General features: G+C 48.5%; 1 protein-coding gene across 1 annotated transcript; it reads right to left on the bottom strand.

The window, feature by feature from the left end:
- Positions 1-4,438: 4,438 nt before the first annotated feature.
- Positions 4,439-9,164, bottom strand: LOC144119271 (uncharacterized). The gene is made up of 2 exons (XM_077651941.1): positions 8,675-9,164; positions 4,439-5,458 (listed from the first exon to the last, which is right to left on the bottom strand). Exons 1-2 carry the CDS (start codon positions 9,066-9,068, stop codon positions 4,503-4,505), a joined length of 1,350 nt encoding a protein of 449 aa, XP_077508067.1. The 5' UTR covers positions 9,069-9,164; the 3' UTR covers positions 4,439-4,502.
- Between the last annotated feature and the right edge of the window lie 14,994 nt (positions 9,165-24,158).

Below are 24,158 nucleotides of genomic sequence, written 5' to 3'. Positions count from 1 at the left end.
TTTCACCCGCGTGCTGAGCCCTAACGCGCAAACATTGCTCAGCGCGAAGATTCATACTGTGGGACGCCAAATACTTTTAAAAACATGGGACTGAAATTAGCACAGGTTGGAATATCAGCCTCGTGGTTCCGGAACCAGAGGTTTGAGGCGTCGCTCAGATTGAAGATGACGCTGCTGAGCTTCATGCGGTCCTCATAGTTGTTATGGCGGCTCGCTCGCTCGTACGAGACCAGCCAGACTTCAAACACCTGATCACAGTGCCTGTTGAAAACGACGGTGTCTGGCTCCCGGACGGCAACTGAGCAGATAGCTGGGGAGCCCACGTCGTCGTCAATTCCCTTTATAGTAAGCTTGATCTTATCAGCATCAGGCATATATGAGTTGACACGTTTGCAGAGATCGACCACATCTTCGATGTAGGCGGTGAAGCTTTCACCCGCGTGCTGAGCCCTAACGCGCAAACATTGCTCAGCGCGAAGATTCATACTGTGGGACGCCAAATACTTTTAAAAACATGGGACTGAAATTAGCACAGGTTGGAATATCAGCCTCGTGGTTCCGGAACCAGAGGTTTGAGGCGTCGCTCAGATTGAAGATGACGCTGCTGAGCTTCATGCGGTCCTCATAGTTGTTATGGCGGCTCGCTCGCTCGTACGAGACCAGCCAGACTTCAAACACCTGATCACAGTGCCTGTTGAAAACGACGGTGTCTGGCTCCCGGACGGCAACTGAGCAGATAGCTGGGGAGCCCACCTCCACGGATTGGTGGTTGGCTTCAGGTTCAGCGGGCAAGGCAATGGTCGGTAGCGTGCTGTCGCGGAGGTCCAGAGCGTACAGGAATGGAAAAATGAACCTCCACCAAGTGAAGATTGGTTTATCTGAATGCTGAAAGGGCTGGCGATGTGACTGTGGCACAAACTGATCCAGCAGCGGCGGCACAAGTACGTACTTAGGAGTAAGCTCGAGCTCCAAAACGCGCGCGGCAGCCTGTCGCCGAGGCCACCCAAACCTCTTCGTCGTCATTTGTGTTGGCGCATTCTCTTCTTCTCATGGCACTATATACAAATATATACGGACAATGTTCGCTACATTTGAGCAGAACATTATCCCGAGATGTTTGAATGCCTCATAATCCTTGTATCTGGGTGCCAACTTCCGGACTATAAAATAGTTTTTGTAAATGTATATCGGGGTCCGTCCTGTACTACTCTTATATAAGTAATATACACGGACAACGTGCGCTATGGTTAAGCAAAACATTATCCTGAGATAGCTGAACGCCTCAGTATCGCTGTATCTGGATGTAAACTTAACGACGGTAAAGTAGATTTTGTAAATATTGACACGTGTACTTATCTTTATCGGGCGACCACGTTTCGCCGCCTAACAAGTGTTATCGCACAGCGCGGGACGCGCCTGCATCTATCCGAAGGTTCTGTCAAGTCATCGATGCTTCTATTCGCTGTCTGTTGTAGCCGAACCTTATGTTATCTGATTTCATCGCCTGACGCGAATGGTGTAGAACTTTGTGGAAGGCACGCGGGTCCCAACGATTAGTCTGGAACGTTTGACGACTGCTATATAACAGCCGACGCGCTTGACCCGCGGAGCAGATGTGCGACGGTCGCCGACCGTGTTCGTCGCTACCGTTGTGCTGTAAGTGTAGCCTCTTTTTGTGGGCACAGGTTCGCCCAATTAAAGTTAGTGTTGTCTTTCACTCTATTGCTACTGTGTTCTTTAACGTCACCACCACGTGACAATATCTTTTTAATGAGTCCTGTGTTACTGCTATATATATATATATATAAACTGTAAAATAGTTTTTGTAAATCTATTTCAGAGCACGTCCTGTATTACTGCTACATATATAACATGCACGGACAACGTTCTCTACATTTGAGCAAAAAATTATCCTGGGATGTTTGAACGCTGTAGTTTTCCTGTATCTCGATTTGAAATTACGGACTGTAAAATAGCTTTTGTAAATGTATTTTGGATGCATATGTCTCTACTGCTACTCAGGAACACGTGTGAACATAATAAACATTGATATGTCATCACTCTGAGTCACGTACGTCAGTAGCATTATATTCGCCACACTCATCGTATGGTTCAAAGCATTCTTTAAATTCTCAGCTTTGACATCTCTAACTGTGTAGTAAGTAAAAGAAAAAATAAGGACAAAACAGGCGCGCCGAAGAAAGGTTGGGGTGAAACATTAGAGAAATTGCAGCTTTCAGAAAAATCGACCCAGCGTCACTGGTACGTAGGCGGCGGATTACCGCCGTTGTGAAGAAATGGTTTGTGTGCATTACATCGTTATTGACTCGAGATACGAGTGTGACAGCCAAGTCTGCTAGCTTCGTTATGATGGATGCCTGATTCAATACGATCTCAAGCTACGAGGACTCCACACATTCCGTGCGTGCCTTAGAACCATGCTCTTTTTAGTTCTCTTCTTTTATATGCTGCTCCACTCGTGGGTAGCATTTCCATCTTCGGCTGTGTATAGAGTCGCAAAGAGCGACTATATTTCCGGAGGGCGCTATGGATAATTTCTCATTTTGTCCTGTACGTTACCAAAACGTGGCGTGAGTTGAGAGCGGAAACGATAACAATGTATGCTTCCCATTCAGGACTCTAGGAAGCATGCTAAAGACTCGATCGTGCCACGTGGTTAAGTGTTGGCTTGGCGATATTGGTAACGATGGCGAATAGGTACCTCTCCGTGCAAAGAGCGGTAATCTCTTGCCTTCATGCGTAAGATGCTACAAATGCGAAAAAGCTTACTTATGGTTCGGCTTCCTAATGTCTAGTCTGTAATTAGATTCTGCACGGAAGTTTAGCCCGAGGCGTAGGTTGGCTCTCCTGTTTTCTTTTCTCTCTGACAGGACGTTACTACAAGACGCTAGGAGATGTCGTCCAACAACACTCATCAAGCTTGAAAAGTCCTATGGCCAGCCATGCGTCGCTAAAATACACTTACTTTTCCTTCATTTATCTTTGGTTTTCTTTCAAAGGTAACCAGAACTTCGCCCTTACATGCTAGCCCAGGAACCTCAACGCTTCATCCTTCAATATAAACCCACCGGTTGAGAGCAAACTTGAAACCGCGAGGATCCTCGACATGAGGCAGTTCATCGGATAACTTCAAAATCGAGGTCACTCTGCCCGTCGCTGCCTTCGGTCCCTAATGCCTGAATCATGTCGCCAGCATTCATGCATGGAGACCACTAAGGAGGCCCTGAATCCCGTGAACGAAAGCTCTCACTAGCCTTCGTACAAAGTCCGTAGCATCGCGGCTCTGCAGATTACAGACCGTGGACGGAAGACCCCGGCGCGGCCACGCAGCAGTGGCAGTGTGTGTCCTATCGAAGGACATCCAAGCTTTGGGGTGGTTGTAGTTCTTATGTGTACCTTCATCAGGCTCTACTTAGAGTGTGGGCAACGTCGTATTAGAGGGCTCGGTGTAACACAGATAACAGGCACCGTTAATACGCTATATACAACTAATTCAGTAATCAAGCGTCAACGCTGCCACTTACACGCCCAATGCACACTTCACGTCGCCTTCATAATTACCTAAGCTTCAAAAGTCTATTCCGCCTAACACTCGCTTTTAATTCTCATGCTTTTTTATGTGCTACTATGTTTTGTAATAGTCTTCCGGGGTGCATTGCTACCATACGTGGCCCACTTATATTGAAAAAGGAATTTGCAACGTTTATGAAGTCATGATACAGTATGTATGATGCTTTCACCATGTTCATGTTGAGTCCGTGCAGTGCCGCTAACTATCGTTTACTGTTTCTATGTGTATCAATACCAGACGTTTTTCATGTTTTAAAATTCCTTGCACACCAAAGTGTTTTACAATTTTTACTTCTGTACTTTTACTCTTTGTACCGTCTCTTTTCATCAAAATACTGTAATTACTCCCATCATGCAATCTTCAAAGTGTGGAACCTGTGAGGTGCTTGAATAAATAAGCAAACTACTGCCGCACGCCAGTAGCGGCTATGCAAGCATGACATTGGTAGGAGCGGCAGCGCGTTACCATACTGATCGTACGAGCCATACGCCCGTGCTAAACCTCTCTAAATACAACCGCATGGAATTCATTAACGTGCACCGACATCATGAGATAAATTTTCTTAGTTCTCCCAAATTGAAGTGTAAACAGATGGAAACAGAAAAAAGTAAGAGAAAAGTGTGACCAGCACACCCGCTGGAAAGAAACAGAACTGGTAAGCAAGCAAAATGTGAAGAAATTCTACGTCATGGTTCTTTTCTTAGGGCACACATTGTAATGAGAGGAAAATTGTGTCAAACGCACCGGGCATGAAATAATGCATGTATTACCAGCCGTGTGGTTGAAAAATTTTATTATAGCATTTTAATATTGGTCTCTATTATCAAGCTAATACTATTACGCTGTTTTGCTTGCATGGTTATTTTATTGAAATGAAATTTTGATTAATATTTGCCAGTAGTTTTGAAGGTCACTTTCGGTATCCGCCCAGGTACAGCCGCCAGGCAACTGAGCGGCTGATAGAGTCACCGTAAGCAAGCATACGGTCGTCATAAGCGAGTTCCTGGTCGACCGATATGCTTGAACTCTCCGCGTAGCTGTGGACGCTCACCTGCCACGGGCTCATAACTTGCGCTCTCCCGGGTGCGAGCAGACTGAAGCCGCCGTGCGCACCCATCTGCACGACGTCGCCCACCTTCACGATGGCACGAGACGTCAGACCAGGCGGCTCAGCGTGGAGCGCACGGAGAAGCTTCGCCTGGCTGACCATGTCCCGTCTGGCGGCTTCGGCAGATTGGCGTCGCCCCACGAAGGAATACTTCAACACCGTCATGGCTCCCACCGCTTTGTTGCGTGACAATAAATTTATGAGCGTAGCTTCTTGTCGGGGCACAACGAACTCCATCGGTGACGTCGTGACAGCGTATTCGAACGGAGAGCTCGCTGCCAGTTCATATAGGCAAGCTGCCGCGGCTTCGTCATCATCTTGCTCGCTGTCCACAATGAGACGCAATGTCACTTCACCGGTCACATTTCGTTTGTACCTTTGCTGCAGCGCCGTGAGGAAGTCAAGTGCGGTGCCCGGGCTCCGTAGGTAGAAGACGTAGTAGGAGGCACCCACGGCTCCGTGAAAGGCGACGAATTCGGCCAGCGCCCTCGCGTCTACACTTGCGCCGTTGTCGTCACCGGGCATGACGCACATGGCCAAGGTGCCCGGTTGCTTCGCAGCACGCTCGACCCGATGCGGCTTGAGCCAGTCGCTGCTGCCAACGCCCATGTAAAGTAGCATCACGAGGCTGGGCACGGAGTTGTTGGCGATGACAGGACAAGTGACGAGCAAGGGCTCGAAGCCGCCTCGGTGCCCGATTGGAGACCAGAACGCTGTCACCAACCTGTTATTCGGGTCGGACTCCTCAGGCACGCCCACTGCAAAACATCACAGCTAAGGTTTTAAAATTGCTTATACGCTTAAGAAGCCAAGTCATATTGGCTGCCGATATTGCCGCCAGAGCACTTATACCTGTGACCACAGCAAAAAAAAAACAACAGTTGTACTTGAGCTACAAAAATGCAAAAAAAATAGGCGATGCATGATCACGGTGCATGGAAGGCAGGTATTTCGGTAGCACAGCGGCACCAAGGAAAGAACGGCTTGTTAGTGCGAGCCAGCGCAAACCAAGCCTCCAAGGAAAGTAGGCGACTTGTAGTCTCTGCTCGCCGCCGATGCTGAAACGCTTGTTTGGTCTAGACGATAAGTCGACATTTCAGGATTCTTGAACCTTGCAAATGGACACACGGAAAGGAAGACGGGACCTTTACGATTTTTTCCTGCCCTAGGGTAATCATCTCTCAAAAGAATCTCCGTCCGTTCAGCTCCCTTCGTGCAGAGCAGCATTGCAGCCACTAAAGATGCTCCTTTTGAGTAGGTAGCCTTCACGTCGTTTACTATTAACACAGCTGTTCAGAACCGCTGAGGAGCACGCCATCTATTCGAGAAGACTGCTCACGGCTCTGCCAGTTACCCCTTTGCCACGGAGCGCAGAACTCATTTTCATTTACATGCACTGAACACACAGTGGATATGAAGTCGCATTGCTTGACGTGACGAATTCCTGTAAGCTTACAAAGCTCAATTAGACCATAAACTCCTGTCCCGCGAGGTGCAGTTTGAATCCATCGATATAAAACAGGAACTTGAACGTGTGCCAAGTAAAAAAAGATCCACTTTCTCTCTCTCTGTCTCTCTCTAACAGGATATATTGCTGACAGACGAGCTGACTACAAACAAGCGGCTGCCAAAAAATTTCTTCCTGGCATCGAATTTACAGCTGCGTGCAGTTGATGTTAGGTTACAAATCTGAAGGGGTGTGAAGTGTCAAATCAGTCAGCTGACTACGTTGTTTTCGCTCACTGCTGAGAGTGTATACTTGCGTCAATCAAAGGGCCCTAACACTAGTGTCTGTTTGGGCTTATTGGTCTGAAGCCATATAATAAGCCAACACAAGACAACAGGATAGGACAGGACTGGACCTAACACAACGTCAGACTCTGAGATAGTTGCCGTACTGAACTCAATAATTTAATTCTTTTCTGTATATGAAGTTTGTATTTAAACATCTAAGCGAATAGATGACAATTTCCTTCAGAAGAACTGCAACTCATGTGGTTGATGAACATTACTGTTCTCAACGAGATAAGAGCCGACTGCATGTACTGTTTGATATCCTTTTTTTCCTTGTTGAAATGTAAAACTGACTTCTAGAACTTCCACTTTGTTGATCAATTGTTTTGTACAGCGAATAGCTAACATGAAAGCAGTTCACTAGTTGGCTAACAAACTGTCTAGCATTTAACGAAACATATGACAGCCGGAACCAAGCGTGGCTTTTACATGTCGTCAGCTATGTCGGATCATATATTGCTGTCAAAAAAGTTCCTTCTTTAGGTTACACAGCACCCATTGCAGTATTTTGGAGGCCCTTGTACTGTGCGACGTCAGTGCACGTTAAAGAACCCAAGCTGGTCGAAATTGCCGGAGCCCTTCACTGCGACGTCCCTCATAGCCTGGGTCTCTCTGGGACGTAAAACGTCAATAAACCATTGAATCCATACCGTCATGTCAATCATGCTTCCCATGGTTAAGATGATTTAAGTATCCTGTGCAATAAAATATTCTAACGACAAGGAACTTCTAAAGCAAGCAATGTCATTGTTCAGTGATGTGGCATTTAGAAGAATATTAGGTGAAGATCTGAACATTGATAAAAAGAGCGTCCCATAAAGCAGCGCTCTGAGCATCCAGGCGAAAAATACGGAATAAAATCAAACAAATGTGCCTGGTGTGACCCGAAGATCCTCCAGGCTTACGACAGGGCTGACGGGTCCCTATAGTGCATGTTCTGTGCCTTGTGTCACCACTATGCGTAAGCGCGCACTGACAGGCCGCTTCGTGCACCATCGTCTAAATTACATTTCTTTCCTCCATCGTGGTAATGGCGTTAAAGGGCTAGTGATCTGATATGTGCCCATATCATCGTCATCAATCATATCGCTCCTCAAAAGGCGCTAGATACAGCAGAATGGTTACGTCCAGCTGTCGTCACGAGACTTCGTAAGTATCTATGGCTCGCGCAAAGACCAACGAAACCAGTACCGGAAAGCAGAAATCGTGCCAATTTCACAGGAATTCCTAACGAAGGACGAAAAGTACCTCCATTTGCAACAATGCTAAGAAGGAGACTTGGACCATTGACGAGGGAGATAAGACAGCAATACGTTTGATGCCAGAGAATGAAGCAGTTTAAATTTCCTTTCAGCAGCAATGACGCATAAAAAAAAGGTGATTACATTAGGCCATAGGGCTGTAACTTGAACCGTTAGTGCAATCATCGACGGAAGAGACATATAACCGCTCATCTGGGGCTCCCGGCCACCAGAGACTCCAGGGCAATGAGTTAGCCGATGAGGCGGCCCGCTCTCTCTCTCTCTCTCTCCGGGCACTCACACTTGCCCTGTAAGCCTACTTCGAGCATACCCAATCTCTAATTACATTCAAAGACTATATGCACCTATCTGTTTCCAAGCTTTTAGAAGGCAATAACCGCGGTCGTTAGCTATTGAGAACGTGTACGTACCTCATGTAATCATGTGCTTTTAAAAGCTAAAATTAAAAAGTACCCAAATGTGTAATTTCACTTCAATGCAGCTTCTGCCGCATGCTATACAGTTGTGTATTTCTGGGTTGTAATTTTACCCCAACCAGCAAAGATAGCATACATATGACAGGCACATATTTGGCATAATATACAGCATCAAATCAGAATTCACAAGCTGTGCCTTATAAATGCTGCAAGGAACTTTTCCTGCAACATATTTCGGGTCAAATTTTTATAAAACACCCAACCTTCGTCGACTGTGTCCATCTTGATCTGTGAAGGATTTTGCAATTTCAATTAGCAGGTCGCCTAAGTGGCGTAGGCATAACACATTACCGAAAATTCGCCAAATAAATGTTACATAAGCGTAGAGAACAGCTAGAGGTCAACAACACTTCTAGTGGCTCCGCCCAGTGCCAACGACAGAAGCACTTCGAAATTTCGTTAGGTGCTAGATATCACCGCCGGCGGGCCCACTTTCTCTCACCTGGAGGGTCCCACATTAGCCTGCACTGAAAGGGTGGGAAGTAGCGGCCCTTCTCCTCCGCACTTGCAACCACCACAAAGCGGACGACGGGCGGTTTAACGCGAACATCCAGGTAGGCACCTCGAACGTGCGCGTAGTACTGGTCCCGTTGTGCCTGCGCCTGTGTCAGCTGGAGGCTGAGCCACTTCCAAAGGCCCGGAAGCCAATGCGGCGGTAGTCCCTGATTTAGCTGCATCTCCGTGGGCCCGACGGCTACTCCGCTGGACCAAACAGCTGCGCAGGCCAAGAGGGTGAGTACACCAAACACCGCCGGATGCACGAGGAAGTAGAGCTCAGTATCTATGGCTTCCACACGAGAGGTGTCGTAGCTGCTGCCGGCGCGCAAGGGAATCATCGCTGTCCTGTTCTTGCTCTCTCGGAGAGCCTTCGAGGAAGAGATATTGCTGGTAATTGCCTCACAAACAGCAACGACGAGAGATGGGTAGGTATAACCTTTCTTCGTTTTCTTCAGTCCGGAGTTACGTGGTCGCACTTGATGGTGGTGGCGATAGAGATAATATTTGAATGCACGCAAAAATAGTCCGTTGAATGTATGATTTTTTATTCAAAACACACTGACGTGTCTGTGAATGAGGAACACTTATAGCGCCACCCTTAGCACTTTTCTAATTTCACGTGTAGCCCAAGTGGCATCGAAGCCGAAGTAGAGGACGAAGAAGATAGCGTCACGGCGGCCCTTGTGCCTAGAGTAGACAGTTTCCATCTCCCGTGAAAATGACTGAATTTTTACCACTGGGCTCTTATCTAAGCGCACCTACTAAATAGCTCGCATTACGGGTGTTCGAGTATCTGGTTCTACGGAAGGCGCGCCCAGCACATTTAGTTTGGTGTGCAGGGCATAATGGACAAAATACAAATGACTTCACAGAAACCTTGGCGAACACATCTTTTAGCTACCCACTCATATACTGTCCTACATACAAGCGCATACACTACAGTCGCTGAGCTTCGCAGGCGGATGCTAATTTAAGAATTTTCAGCATCAGCGTTAGCTTGCTCTCCTCGGTACCAGGATCTTCTGCCCTCTGAGAGCAGCAAACCGTGGAGATCTCACAAGCAACCTAGTGGGCTTCTTCACGTGGCTACGTTCAGCGGTTTCTTATGCTTTAAAAAAATTTCCTTTCTTTATGTAAGGAAGCGTTATTTTGGGCACTTGTATGCTTGCAGAAGTTTTGGAGAATTCCGTCATTTTTGCTTGCGTCCTTTACTTCTTTAATGATCTCCGCTATTCAAAATGTAGTAACTGTCAAGTACTCCTCGTTGCACTCGCTTTTGTTTTCTTTTCCGTGCTCTACAGTTTAGTGAAGCTGAGGCGAGCCGCGAGAAAATTGGCCGCGATATATTGTTCTTACAATTTTTGTTCACGTAATTTCTTTCGCGAACAAGAATATTTTAACCGATGACAGCGCATAACAGTGGCCAGTTGTCAAACGTCATGTCCACCAAGAGCGTGAGCAAGTCAGTTTCATCATTTGCTGCTGTAAAATAACCCTGGCTTTAAGCAGCCACCAGACTCTTCTGAGGCTTGAGCCGCCGCGGTGGCTCAGTGGTTACGGCGCTCGGATGCTGACCCGAAAGATGCGAGTTCGATCCCGGCCGGGGCGGTCGAATTTAGATGGAGGTAAAATACTAGAGGCCCGTGTACTGCGCGATGTCAGTGCACGTTAAGGAACCCCAGGTGGTCGAAATTTCTGGAGACCTTCACTACGGCGTCCCTCATAGCCTGAGTTGCTTTGGGACATGAACACCATAAACCAATCTTCTGAGGCTTGTGTTATTGGAGATTTCTGGCTTAAGTACTACGCTACCGACTGGGGCGCTTTACGCAAGGTGGATTGAAAGGCCCTTTTCCCGAGCATTTCACACCATGAAAGCAGAGCTCCAGTCCTGGGAAAAGCTTGGGCCCATTGTATCGCCTGTGGGTACTCGACGTCACTGGGCATATAACCCCGCACCTCTTGCATTCGAGGGTGGGTGCACAAACGACTGGGCTAAGTAATTGCAATTAATCAAAACCACCCCCTTACACCAAGTGAAAAGCAAAAGAAATACAAAAAATTTCTTTGCGGTGAAAAGCAAAAAAGAAAAAAATACTAACGCGCGCTGTAAAACATCTACTGGCGGCTTCGAGAAGGTCACATTAAGGAATAGAAAACAGAAGAAGGACTTTTGTTGGCCCTAAAGTCACTTTTAAAAGCCTGTTGACATCACGTTGTCATGTCATTTGAACAGCCACCATCTGTAGCAACTACCGTTAACCAGCTGCTACTGTATCAACTACTGTCTCCGCGTTGCGTTGCCTGTTGCTGTAGACGAGGCCATCGAAGCAACGCGTCCAGTACTATCCGTCCTGTTCATTGATTTTCGTGCAGTTTATAATAGCGCAGTCCGCGGCTTTCAAGCTTTAAAGAGATATAGACTAATAGATTGTTTGTTTTATCGATCTGTACAGAGAGAATTCAGAGCGAACGACAAAATTTGCGATTAGGACATTCTTCACGCGAACCTAAATAACTCGCAACTGACAGTTATCAACATCACTAACGAATTAGCCCTGATATCAGGCTTTACCGAGGCTCCACAGACTGCCCGGATGCCGGTCTGTAAAACAATGTTTGCAGCTATTCTCTGGCCAACGCGGAGCGCCTTCTTAAACCGCGAGCACTAACGAATATCGGCGGTTCCTAAAGGACTCTCACAAGCGTCGAGGCATTAAGAAAATAATGACTGTTGCCGCAGGTGTTCGCACGTCACTACACCGCCCTCTCCACCAGCTTTGACGACGGGAGCCTTCAATGTCGCTGCGGATGTCTTCACAAAGAAGCATGGTCGAAAACATCCGCAACAACACACTGGATAGGCAGCGCACCCACCCTGTTACCCTGGCAGGTAACATTTAAATTAATGGTTGATCGCGAGTCGTTGGTGACCCAATATCGGCCTATTCTACTGCCCTCTACCGGCGAATCGAAAGATCAAAGGTGAAGTGGCGCAACACGATGGTGAACCACATATGATAAGGCCTATAGCCACGCTGAGCTCTGATTCACTTGAAGGTCATCCGGCACCAGACGGCGAAATCGGCCTTACCTAGCGTAGTGAAGCTTTCGCTTCAAAATGATTGCGGCGGAGCCAGGTTATACGGAGCGAAAGCTCGATTAAGCATGGTTAGATGCCGCTGCCCTTTCCACTTGAGATACTCTTGTTCCCTGTGCCGCTGCATTCTCCCAACTTACCTCCCGTTCTTCATCGGTTTGATGAAGTCGACGAGCCCGCTTTCGCGACCTAAGCCTAGCTTCGATGAATGGATGGAAACAACTTTATTAGCCGAAAAAAAAAGAAATCTTCCACGGTGGTCCCCTACTGGTCCAGGAGTCCATGAACTTGAGCTTCACATAAAGCCCAATCTGCCAGCCATTTCTGGCCGGCGGGTTCAGCGGGCCGTAAAGCAGCTTCCCAGGAAGAATGAGTGGGATTTTGGATTGGGGGTACGGCCTGTTGGGAAGGACATTCCCACAGGTAGTGGAAAAGTGTGGATTTGGGCACGCCACAGGTGTTACAATGAGGTGGGAAGCCGGGGGCAAAGCATCAGAGAAGGTAAGGTGAAATAAAGCAGTCCGTCTGTAATTGTCGCCATGTGGCGCAGGATAAGGTCGACAAGGTACTCTGGAATGGTGGCAATGTCATGCAGCTGAGCTTGTACAATGTGGTGATTTGATGATGTGTAGAAACGACCGGTGTGGCCTATTGGTTGCGGTTGGGTGTCTGATCGGGCGGGGTCCGGGAGGAGAGTTCTCGGGCCAGCGCATGAACGCGCTCATTATCGGGAATAGAGGCATGCCCAGGGATCAACGGCAGAGTAACCGTTCGGTCGAGAGAGGTGGCTACGGCCAGAATATGATGTGTTGCCGGCGTCGTCACGCCCTTTAGGTATTGGCGGTATGACGCCTGGTAATATGTGCTAATTTAGGTTATGTTTTTGTCAATAGTGGAGTAGGCCATCGCAAGTGCGATGGCGGCTCCTTCTGCCTCTGCAGGGGAAGTATTTCGGATAGTGGCGGCGGCCCCCACTATGCCGTCTTTATAGGCCGCGACAGCCGTGAAAAATTCTACTTCTCAATTTTCTGCCGCGTCGACTTAAAGCATATCGGAGTCGTTGCTGTATGTTATGGTGTAAATAGTCTGCTCGAGCCTGCCGCCTGCCCTGATGGAGGCTGAGGTTCATATTGCGGGGTAGGGGCTTCTGTTATATGTGATCCTGCGTGCGCAGAGAAATCAAGTAAGATGTAGGACTTGTTGCGGTGGGAATGGGTGGATTGAGACGAAGCTGTCGCAGTAAGCGTTGTCCTGTTTCCGTGCGACTCAGGGACCCTTATTGATTGGTGTGTTGAGCCTCTATTAATTCGATCACGGTAGTGTGTGTACCAGTGGCTTCGTGACGCTCTCTGTCGTAGGGATCGCTAGAAGCAGCCCGACGCCTCCAATGCTCAGTGGAATAACTCATTCTGGTTACCGGTTCTGGCTCCCTGTCTCTGCGGTGTCGTTGTTGTTGTTGTTGTGACTGAAGGAAGAATAGAAATGAATTGCGCCCTTGCACTGCTGTAGCCGAAGACCACCGAACACAAGGAGAATGGCGTTCATATGTCTGGAAAGTGCGTGCGCTATCTGGTTGACACCCGCCGCGGTGGCTCAGTGGTTATGGCGCTGGGCTACTGATCTGGAGTACCCGAGCTCGAACCCGGTCACGGCGGTCGCGTTTCGATGGAGGCGAAACGCAAAGGCGCTCGTGTGCGGTGCGGTTTCAGTGCACGTTAAAGATCCCCAGGAGCACGAAATTATTCCGGAGCCCTCCACTACGGCACCTCCATCTTTCTTCTAGGTAAAAACTTTATTGATGAACCGAGTAAGGGAAGACGTTAGGGGAGCTTTGGTTGGCTTGATTCTTAGTTCCGGTTGGCGGCCATGTGTCCATGACTTCTGGCGATCTTCTTCGCGCATTTCACCAGCCTCTTTTGTGTGGCCGGCTCTGAGCTACAGACCGCGGTCTTCCAACCTGCTAGGTCTGTGAGGTTCCAGCGAGATGGTGTCGACATATGAAGAGTATGTGTTCGAAGTTTGCTTTCGGAGCCTCAAAAAGAGAGCATTCGGTCTTGTATTGACCCGGGTGTATTTTTGCCAGATAGGCCGGTGAAGGAAACGTTCTGGACAGGAGTTGCCTCCATATCGTCTGTTGTTCCTTCGTGATGTTGTGGTGTGGTGACCAATATGTGAGCCTTTCCTCTCTATAGTGTAGCGTGATTTCATTGTAGAAGATTAGTCTGTTCCGCGTGCAATCCCTCTCGACTGTTTGGCCTGCTCGGTTGACGTACGCTCGAGCAATAGAGTGCGCCTCCTCGTCTTCGGGATTGCCTGCGTGGGCTGGCACCCAAATTACTTGAATTGGTCTGGGGCCGTGGGTCTTGATTAGAGAATTTTGTAGGTGGCAGAATGAATTTGCAAAATTCTTGATTCCGGTTTTGGAGTCACTCTCTATAAGTGTGGCAATAGAAGATGCTATGACCAGTGCTATGGCCGCCTCTTCCGCTTCGAGGGAGGTGGTTGCCCTTATCGAGCGTAGCCTTGTGTTTGAGGTTGTGTGACACCCCGCTTAGGGCGTAGGCTGGGTTGCATAGATATTCTACCGCGTATACGTATAATGCGTCTTCGTTGACTGCGTGTTTTTTATACGGGGCTTTGGCGCATGCTCCACGTCTTTCCCGGTTGTGGGTTGGGTGTACATCCTTGAGTAGGGGGGGGGGGGGGGGCGATTGGCTTTTTCTTGATTTGTTTAGGAATGCTGTGGGTGTTTTCCGGAGGGGGACCTGTTTCATGAATCTTTAATGCGGCTAGGATTTGTCTGCCCGTGTTTGTGGAGGATAGTCGTTCGAACTGTGCTGTGCGGTGGGCTTCAGTCAGTTCTTGTAGAGTGTTTTGGATTTCCATGAAGAAGGATTCTGTTGTTTGAGGTTCCTTGCGGGGGATTTAGGGCCGATTTGTAGGCCTGTCTTATTAGCGAGTTTACTGTGTCCCATTCTATCTTTGTGAGGTGAGCATAGGAGAGTGAATATACCATTCTGCTAATCACGAATGCTTGCACTAACCGCCTGAGCAGCATCGTCCTCGTCTGTGTGTTTCTTCGATGTCTTCGTTTACTTTCCGCTGCCATTTATTCGAACAGCCTGAGGTCGTGTTCTCGTATGGCTCGGTGCTTGTTTGATATTCTTTAGATTAGCCTGATGGTTTGATGTGTCATGACCGTGAGTTTGGAGATGGTATCTGTTTTGAGGCTGTTGCTTTGGATGAACATTCCAAGAATGCGGAGTTTCTGTACCTGCGGTACTGGGAGCCTGTCGACCTTCACTTGCATAGATGGGTTCGCCTTATCGTGACGGTCCGCGGTCGGACGGAGCAGCAGGATTTCGTATTTCGTCGACGAGCATACGAGGCCTATAATGGCCGTACACTCGCCTACCGCGTCCGCTCCGCTTGGAGGGTTTCCATCATTACTGCGGCATTTCCTGTGGTCGTCCAAAGGCTGATGTCATCTGCGTAGAAGGAATGGGATAGATGTGGGATGCGCCCTGAATGTTCGGGCCATCGTCATGAGGGTAATGTTGAAGAGTAGTGGACATAAAACTGAGCCTTGGGGTGTGCCCTTGCTTTCTAGGGGGAAGGGGGAGGATTCCTCGGACCCAAACCTTATCTCCGCCGTCCTGTTGTTCAGAAAGGCGGTTATATAAGCGTGTGTTCTAGTTTCTACGCCTAAGTCAGATAGGGCGTTTGAAAGGCTTCGTGCTGGACGTTGTCAAACGCTTTCGCGGGGTCTAGGGCTAGAAGTGCTCTCGTGCACTTGCCGTGTCTGGGATGCAGAATTTCTTCCCAGAATAGAAGCATAACGTCCTGCTTGGACAGGTTGGTTCTAAATCCCAGTATCGTATGGGGGAAGAGGTTCTGTTTGTGCATGAGGGTTTAGAGACGGCCGAGAATGACGTGTTCGAAGAGATTTCCTAGATATGAAGTGAACGAGATGGGACGGAGGTTCGCCAAGTGAAGTGGTTTTCCTGGTTTTGGAATAAAGGTTACCCTAGCGTGGGTCCATTCCAGGCCGAGGGTGCCTTCCCTCCACTGTTTGTTGAACAGTTTGGTTACGGCTTGGATCGATTTTTCGTCAAAGGTCCGTAAAGTTTTGTTGGTGATTTTATCTCCGCCCGGCGTCGACGGGGTGCGCAATTTGCGCGTGGCTGCTCTCATGTCTCACGTCGATATGTCTTCGTCGAGCTCTGTGTTCAGAGGGCCTGCGTATTGAGGGAGTGGGGTCCTAGCTGTGGTTGTGAGATACCTGTCTTTTAAGTATTAGGTCAGGGTGCTGTCGTCCACATCTAATTCTGAACGAAGCGGGTGACGTTACGTTGTTGGATGTAACAGGCAACGTAGAAGTTTCCATGTGTCTTTCCGTCCCATATTTCCTTCCATGCGGTGGCAAATCTGGCCCCACTGTTGACGGGTTAGGTGGGCTGCATGTGTTCCGATCATTTTTACTAAAGACGCTATCTTCGGTTTGATAGGCCTGTTGTGTTTGTTTTTGAGCCATCTTTTTTGCATACCGGAGTGTGCTTCCCACATGTGGAGAAGTCTGCTGTCCACGATTTCCGTTTCCCGATTGCTCGGGACTTGGGATGTGGCACTTCCGACGCCCTTCGTGAGCGTAATCACCCGTTTTGAAAGGTGTTCTATCTCAGCAGGGGATTCCTTCCGGAGATTCCTGAATTTATCTCTGTCTTTGACTATTAGTTGTCGTTTTACAGAGGGGGTGATTGACTTCAGTGCGAAAGTTGTTTGAAAGCTATAGCGGTAGCTGCCTAGGGAGATCTGCGTTTTGGTCCATTGACATTGCGCGATGTTTTTGGTGACCGTGAGATGTTGGTGACCGGTGGTGTTGAGATGCACGCTGTTTCCTATGCATGTGTGCCGTTGCGTATCGTTAACGAGGGTCAGGCCCTCGTTTTCAGTTAATGTTTAGAGTTGCGATCTTTTTCTTCAGTTGTGCTTGTAGCCCCAGCTTATATGCCTCGCGTTAAAATCTCTTAGGATTAGCAGAGGGTTTTTTGCGCTAGTCTTTAGCGCTTTCCTAATGACTGCAAGGAGAGGGGCTCCGCTGCTTTTTGGTGGGCTGTGCGTGTTGTGGATGCACCAGCTTCGGCTTCTTCTAGTTTTGGCAGATATCCTTTCAATCTCTCTTCGAGCTGAGTTTTGTGCTGTTGCGACTGAAGGAAGGATGAAAAGGAAAGGACGCGGGCTTGCCCACTGGCTCAAGCTTAGCCCCAATCGCTGCCACGTGCAGACAGAGGAGAGTTGAAAGATATGTCAGAGGGAACAGGGAAAGAACAGACGCGCGTCGCAATAAGCGCGTCCGCCGAAGCGACGACGCCGGTTTTAAGATACAACCGCCATCCCTCGAGCTGAGGCGGCTAGTGATGGCGTTTATTCAGCAAGAGTGAAACACGTGGCTAGTCACGTGAAAAAACTGGCGAGAGCGAGTGGTCGGAGTGGCGTCGGCGCAGCGGCCGAACGAGCGGCAACAGCTGCGACAAGTCACGTGGTATGACGTCACAGCCACACATCCCTTAAGCCTCCCTTTAGAGGGCAAATCCAAGCGTCACTGATTCCCGCTAGGGGGCCAACGGCGACGCATGTGCTTCGTTTGGGCTCCGTGTTCGAGCACCTGCTGCAAAGAAAAACACCAGGATACGCCGACTCCGACACACGGACAAGAAGCGTGAGTGTATAAGGCACCTTTCAAGACCTCTTTTAAGCTAATCGGAGCTCGGGCGACCGAGCTGCTGCGGTCTCAAGCCAGCGTCGCCTCGGCGCCCTAACTTACCCGAACGCCAGGCCTAGCGCGGCGCGAACACCTCGGCGGCAGTCATGGAGTACGCCGTAGTTGGGACTAACGCCTCCCCAGTCGCATTCAATACGACCGATTGGAAAACGATTGTTTTCTACCGCAATAAGAACCCCAAAGCTGAGTCATCAACAGCTCAGACGCCAAATAAGCAGACCGAGAAGCCGCAGGCGCAACCTCTCCCTCCACTGCATCCTAAGAAACCGCTTCCCCGACTCCCGGAGGAGGGCTATAAAATCATCTACAGACCAACGGGTGGCGTCGACTTCACGCACTACACCGAGTAGTCTATCAGGCACGCGATCGCGACAGCGAGCGGCATCACCGCGACCGAGGCTGATAAAGACCAATCTCGAACAAATTCTGCAAAAAATGTTTTCACCATATCGGCGCCGGTGCAGGCAAACGCACTACGCTACGTCGCAGTCAAGCAAATCAAGTTAGAAGGCAAAGACGTCGTCATGACGTCGTACATCGCCCCTCCGGACAGGGCCCTGCAAGGCATCATCTATCGGGCTTACGATGGCGAAACTTCCCAAGAAATGACAGAATTCCGCAAAAGAAACCCTGACATCGTACAAGCACGAACCATGGGAAGAACATCGAAGTCCCTTCTGCTCCACTTCGACGCGGACGAACTACCAGATAGCATCGTCTACTTCGGAGTCCTGTACCCAGTCTACCCCTTCATTCCGAAAGTAGAGGCGTGCACGAACTGCAGAAGAGTTGGACACAGAAGAGACGTATGTCCGGAGCCACCGCAACAACGGTGCCCGTACTGCGACAACCAGCACCTAAAGGAAGAAATCTGCGACCCAGTTTGCACTGTCTGCGGAGGAGGGCACCGCACAGGCGATAAAAGTTGCAAGAAACGATTTCAACGACCCCAAACGAAAACATCGGAGCACCAGTCAAGATCCAAATCCCGGACCTGCGACGACCCACCATCCGCCAGAAGGAAGGACCGCTCGAGCTCCTTCCAGTCCTTTGACAGCGGACGCAGCAGCAGCCGCAGCGGACGCAGCAGCAGTCGCAGCTTAGGTGGCAACGGCACCAGCAGCCGGACTCAGAGTCCCGGACCGAAAAAGATGAGCTGGGCGGGAGTGGCCTCTCACGGAAAGGGGACGGAGCTGCAGTCAATACAGTCTAAACTCTTCATATTTGAACAGCGCAATAAAACAACGGGACACAACGAAGAAAGGACACCACAAGCGCTGACTCGCAACTAGATTTTTAATGCCCGTTCAAGCATCTTAAATACTAAGAACGCCAAACACAAAAAAGAGGGAAAAATCCAAAAGAAAAACGACACAAAGCTCCTAATCATGCCCACAAAGGTGACAATCAGCACGAGCGCGAGACTACACATCTTGGCTGGATAAAAACATCATCTCTTTATCAGTTAGTGTGACAGAAGGATCACTAATGCAGCTATCAGGTTCCAAGCGGATGTGAAAAGCCTCCAAAATTTCCCGCGTTAGGCTGTCATTATGTTTTCCTAGGATGACGGTGTTAGACAACAGAGTGTCAGTCTAAACTCGATCAGGCATTCCACCACATTCAAATGCTCACGGACAGCATTAAACACTTGGAACAGGAAAATAGTAAACTAAAAGCCCCTGAAAAATCTAAGGACCCTCTTCCAAAACCACTCCTAATGCCGGAGGTCATACAAATGGAAACTACTGTGGCCGCATCAGTCGAAACACCAGTAAGCGTAGTAAGCAAAGAAGAAACACCTCGCAAAAAACGAACAGTAGCTGACGTAAGAAATACCTCACTGGAAGATAGAGTCCCAAAACTCGAACAAAAAGTGGAAGAGCAAAGCCAGAAACTCGATAATCTAACCCAAATAGTTGACAATTTAACACAAAGCCTCGAACAACACATACAGGATGTAAATCACAAGTTTGGAGTACTCGACACTGTTTTACAGGAAATTTTACGTCGCCTTCCCCCGTCAGCTCAAAGGGCGCCAATCGATCAATCCCAGCAAAATGGCCAATCCTAAAACCATAACAAATTGGCAGTGGAACTGCAGGTTTATGCGCAACAAAAAAGCACATCTGCAGTTAAACATTTAATTGCAATCCGAAAAACCTGACGTAATTGCGATCCAAGAACCCAGAATATGTCGACTAAAACTGCCAGCGCACCGGGCAGTTCTGCCATGTCATATCGCAGAACAGCCATTAACCACTGCAATGGTACATAGAAACCTTACCGTGGTTAACTACGAGATTGAAGACGTAGAGCTCGATTGTATATTTTTCGAAATTCTACCTAGCAAAAGAAACTCCTCTTCTCTGTTCATACTTAACGCATACAGCCACCCCAGGGCACAGGCTAGACCAGCGAAATCCGCTATACTCAAAGCCCTACAAATTGCAGGCCAAAACCCAATCCTAATTGTGGGCGACTTCAACGCTCAACACGTGCAATGGGGACACGCAACAATATCCAGGGAAGGCACGGCCCTAATGGATTTTATCCAGCAAAGAGGGCTAACCCAATATACGGACCCCACGCAGCCTACCAGGATAGGCAACAGCGTGAAGAGGGACACGTGCCCGGACATCACGATGGGCAAAAATCTCCCAGACTTAAGCTGGAGCAACACCAGACAAAATCTGGGAAGTGACCATTATATCATAATGTCCAAAATAGTCATTGGCAATCTCAAACCCCAAAACAGAAAAAAACGTAATCACTGACTGGGACAAATTTAGGACGATGCGTGACCAAAATCAGGAACTGATCGCAGACCTAGCACAGTGGACACAAACCCTCCTATCAGACGTGGGAAAGGCCACTAAAGACGTAGCGCATGACCTAGGAGTAAGTATGATTGACAGCCGCCTCACACACATGCGGGAGGCAAGGCAAAGCCTAGAAAAAAGATGGCTTAAGCAAAAATGCAACAAAAAGCTTAGAAATAGGAATGTCACACTCACGAAAGAAATTCAACACCACTCCGCAGAACTCGCGAGACAGCAGTGGAACCATATCTGCTAAAATATAAATGGCAATCTAGGCATGAGAGAGACGTGGAATCTTCTGCGGCATCTCCTCGATCCGGAATCGAACAAAGCTACGACTCAAAAGGAAATCACCAAAATTCTAAATACAGACCCAGGCACGGATCAAGATATTATAAACACGCTCCAGCAGAAATACTTCTGCACAACCCGAGAGACGCAGTCCCTACCCGATTATAAAGGACAACCTAACCCCATCCTGGACGCTGAGATAACGATGGCGGAAATAAGAGCAGCCCTCCTTAAGATACGCACGACATCCGCTCCGGGAGAGGACTGCATTAACAATAAGACACTCAGAAACCTAGACGACGCTTCCATCACAGCCCTCACGGACTTTGCGAACGGATGTTGGAGGGAAGGAAACCTCCCAGTGTCTTGGAAACACGCCATCGTTAAATTCATTCCAAAACCGGGCAAAAAGCTCGCGCTCGAAAATCTCAGACCTATTTCGCTTACTTCTTGCTTAGGAAAAATGGTTGAGCACGTCATACTCGAGAGACTGCAGTCCCACATGCACAAAGAGAATTTATATCCAAACACTATGGTCGGCTTTAGACCATATTTATCAACAAAGGATACGATGCTCTGACTAGCAAACGAGGTCCTATCTCAGGAGCAAGAAAGGAGCACAAGGGCAATCCTAGCTCTAGATTTAACCAAAGCATTTGATAACGTCAAACACAAAGCAATCCTAGATTCTCTTTCACCGTTGAATGTAGGCGAAAGAACGTTTAACTACATCAAGGACTTTCTCTCCGATAGAACGGCTAAAATTCAAATTGGCACAATCAAATCCGACACCTTCACTTTAGGAGACAGAGGAACGCCGCAAGGATCGGTCCTCTCCCCCTTCTTATTTAATATAACCCTCATCAAAATGGCACGCGAGCTCGCCAAAATTCTAGACCTAGAACACTCCTTGTACGCGGACGATATCACCCTTTTGACCACCAAGGGGAGTATCGGCACGATACAAGATACGCTACAACAAGCGGCAGATGTAGCAGTAGAGGAGGCACAAGCCGCGGGACTTGCGTGTTCCCCTCAAAAATCTGAACTCCTCATCCTACAACCAAAGCGTCAAAAAAAATAAAGCGCCTGAGATCAAAATATACGCGGAAGGGGCAGCCATCCCAGAAGTGGAAACACTAAGAATCTTGGGAATGCTGATACAGTCAAACCGAAAAAACGACACACTAATTAAAAAGCTGAGAAACACCGTCAACTAAATCTCCTTCCTCATCAGACGCATCGCAAATAGGCGAGGAGGAGTTAAAGAAGCCGAGACCAGGAAACTAATCCAGGCCTTCGTTCTTAGCAGAGTCATCTACTCCACACCATACGTCACCCTCACTGTCAGAGAAAGGGACGAAGTGGATTCTCTAATTCGACAATCCTACAAAATTGCGCTGAACCTCCCTCGTCACACCCCAAATGAAAAACTAATACAGTTAGGAATTCATAACACATTAGCGGAAATGATGGAAGCACACCTCACCGCACAATACGAAAGACTATCAGGCACTGAAACGGGATGTTTCATCCTAAAGAAGGCAGGAATACAATATGAAGGAATCCGTGCACACACCTTGCCAATTCCAAGACTCGTGCACGAACACTTAATAGTCCATCCTCTGCCCAAAAACATGCATCCACACTATGATACAGACAGAAGAAAGGCTAGGGCACAAAAACTTCACGAAATATTTTCAGTTCAGAAAGACACGGCGCATGTGGACGTGGCAGAACATGCGGACAGAGACGCCTTTTCCCTGGCAGTTGTCGATCATCGAGGTTCTCCCTTCGTATCGGCGACAATCGATAAAACAAAATTTCCGGAGGAGGCCGAAGAAGCTGCCATAGCTTTATCAATTACCTCCACCACTGCCAAATACATCATCAGCGACCCTAAAACCGCAATTCGAAATCTTTGCAAAGGAAGGGCCCACTCAGCATCCATCAATATATTACAAAAAACCTCCAATACTCGCCAGATCACATTGATCTGGGTCCCCGGCCATTCGGGCCATCCTGGAAACGAGGCGGCGCACCAATTTGCCCGAGGATTCCTAGTTAGCCTGGAGGTGCGTTACCCCTAACTCAGGTCAGCCAAGGAGCGAATGACGACCTACAAAGAAATTACTACCCATTTCAAGAAAGAAAGACAAATCTTCCCAGATCCACATAGATCTCTAAGTAAAACACAAGTCAGTTGGCGGCAGCTCCAAACAAACAGTTTCTTTAATCCGTACATGTACTCCATATGGTTCCCAGAGCGGTTCAGCCCAATCTGTTTTCTCTGTGGTCACCATAAGGCAGACACACCCCACATCCTTTACTCATGTCCACAAGACAAGCCGTCGAACAGTCTGCAGCTCTCTACCCAATCCCAGTGGGAGGCCGCGCTGCTCCGCTCGGACCCTGAGGTTCAACTCCGAGTCACGGAGCGGGCCGAAGAGGTCGCCGAGCGACATCGTCAGTCGGCCACCTGGCGTCCGGCCTAGAAGAGGTGCCCACCGCGGGGAGGGGAACGTCACCCCAACCCGCGCCAAAGACCTTTTCTTTAGTAAAGTTTACCTCCTCCTCAAGCGTCATTTCACCATTAGCTTTGCAGGCGAGAAGAGGACCTTAGCTCCGAAAGTCTATGGATCTCTGAAGCCTCGACCTGTGGCCCTTGACCTTTGAGAAGAAATGACTTGGGTACGGTATGGCTAGGGTGAAGGTCACGTGGTAAGAAAGTTTAAAAGTGACTGTCCTGAAGGACAATGTAAGGCGATGTCTAGGCAAGAGCCAAGCGATATTGAAGGGCAAGTTAAGGCAAAGTTTAGCCTGTAGTCAAGCTAATTCAAAACTAAGCGCTTTAGCACGCCATACTCGCTATAAATATTAATCACTTTTTTCTTCCTTGTGACCTGCGAAGACCACATGCCTTCTTGTATGTCAGGCCCTGGGTGTGAGAGATGGTGGTAGTAGTGGTTTTATTAAAAAATAATAGTAAAAAGGAAGGAAAAGATTTTTGCTAGCCCCGGCATCTGCCATCGATACTGAAGCACCTGAGCTAGGGCAGCGGAAATAAAGGATAGCAGGCAGAATGGAGAAATGAAATGAAAGAGGTGAGGGGACAGGAAGAGAGGATAGGCGGAAAAGTAATATGTACAAACTATTTACACATTAAGAAATGTGTCCAGGTTGTGCGCGTTACTTCGTTTTCGAGGAATTAAATCACACACGCGCACAGCACTGTGTTGGTTAAAACTGGAGTGGGGCGCCCAGTTATTAATAGTTCAAGGTAGAACTCGCGGAGCGTTCGGTCACTGCGTGTAACTACCTGACGGAGAACAGACAGGACGTCAAGCCCGTGTGTTCGAGGAATGCACAGAGGCTCACCAAATTTCGCTCACGAGTGCGCGCACTGACCTGCGGCCACAATAGCGCCTTGATG

This window comes from Amblyomma americanum, chromosome 2 (genome assembly GCF_052857255.1).
Source record: "Amblyomma americanum isolate KBUSLIRL-KWMA chromosome 2, ASM5285725v1, whole genome shotgun sequence".
Lineage (NCBI taxonomy): Eukaryota > Metazoa > Arthropoda > Arachnida > Ixodida > Ixodidae > Amblyomma > Amblyomma americanum.
The sequence above is the reverse complement of the archived record's forward strand: the minus strand, read 5'-3'. Positions and strand labels throughout refer to the sequence as shown.

Excerpts from the sequence above, each read along its gene's own strand:
- LOC144119271 (XM_077651941.1), bottom strand. The coding sequence starts at position 9,068 with ATGATTCCCTTGCGCGCCGGCAGCAGCTACGACACCTCTCGTGTGGAA. Across the intron at positions 5,459-8,674 it reads GCTAATGTGGGACCCTCCAG|TGGGCGTGCCTGAGGAGTCC; the intron begins GTGAGAGAAAGT and ends GATGTTTTGCAG.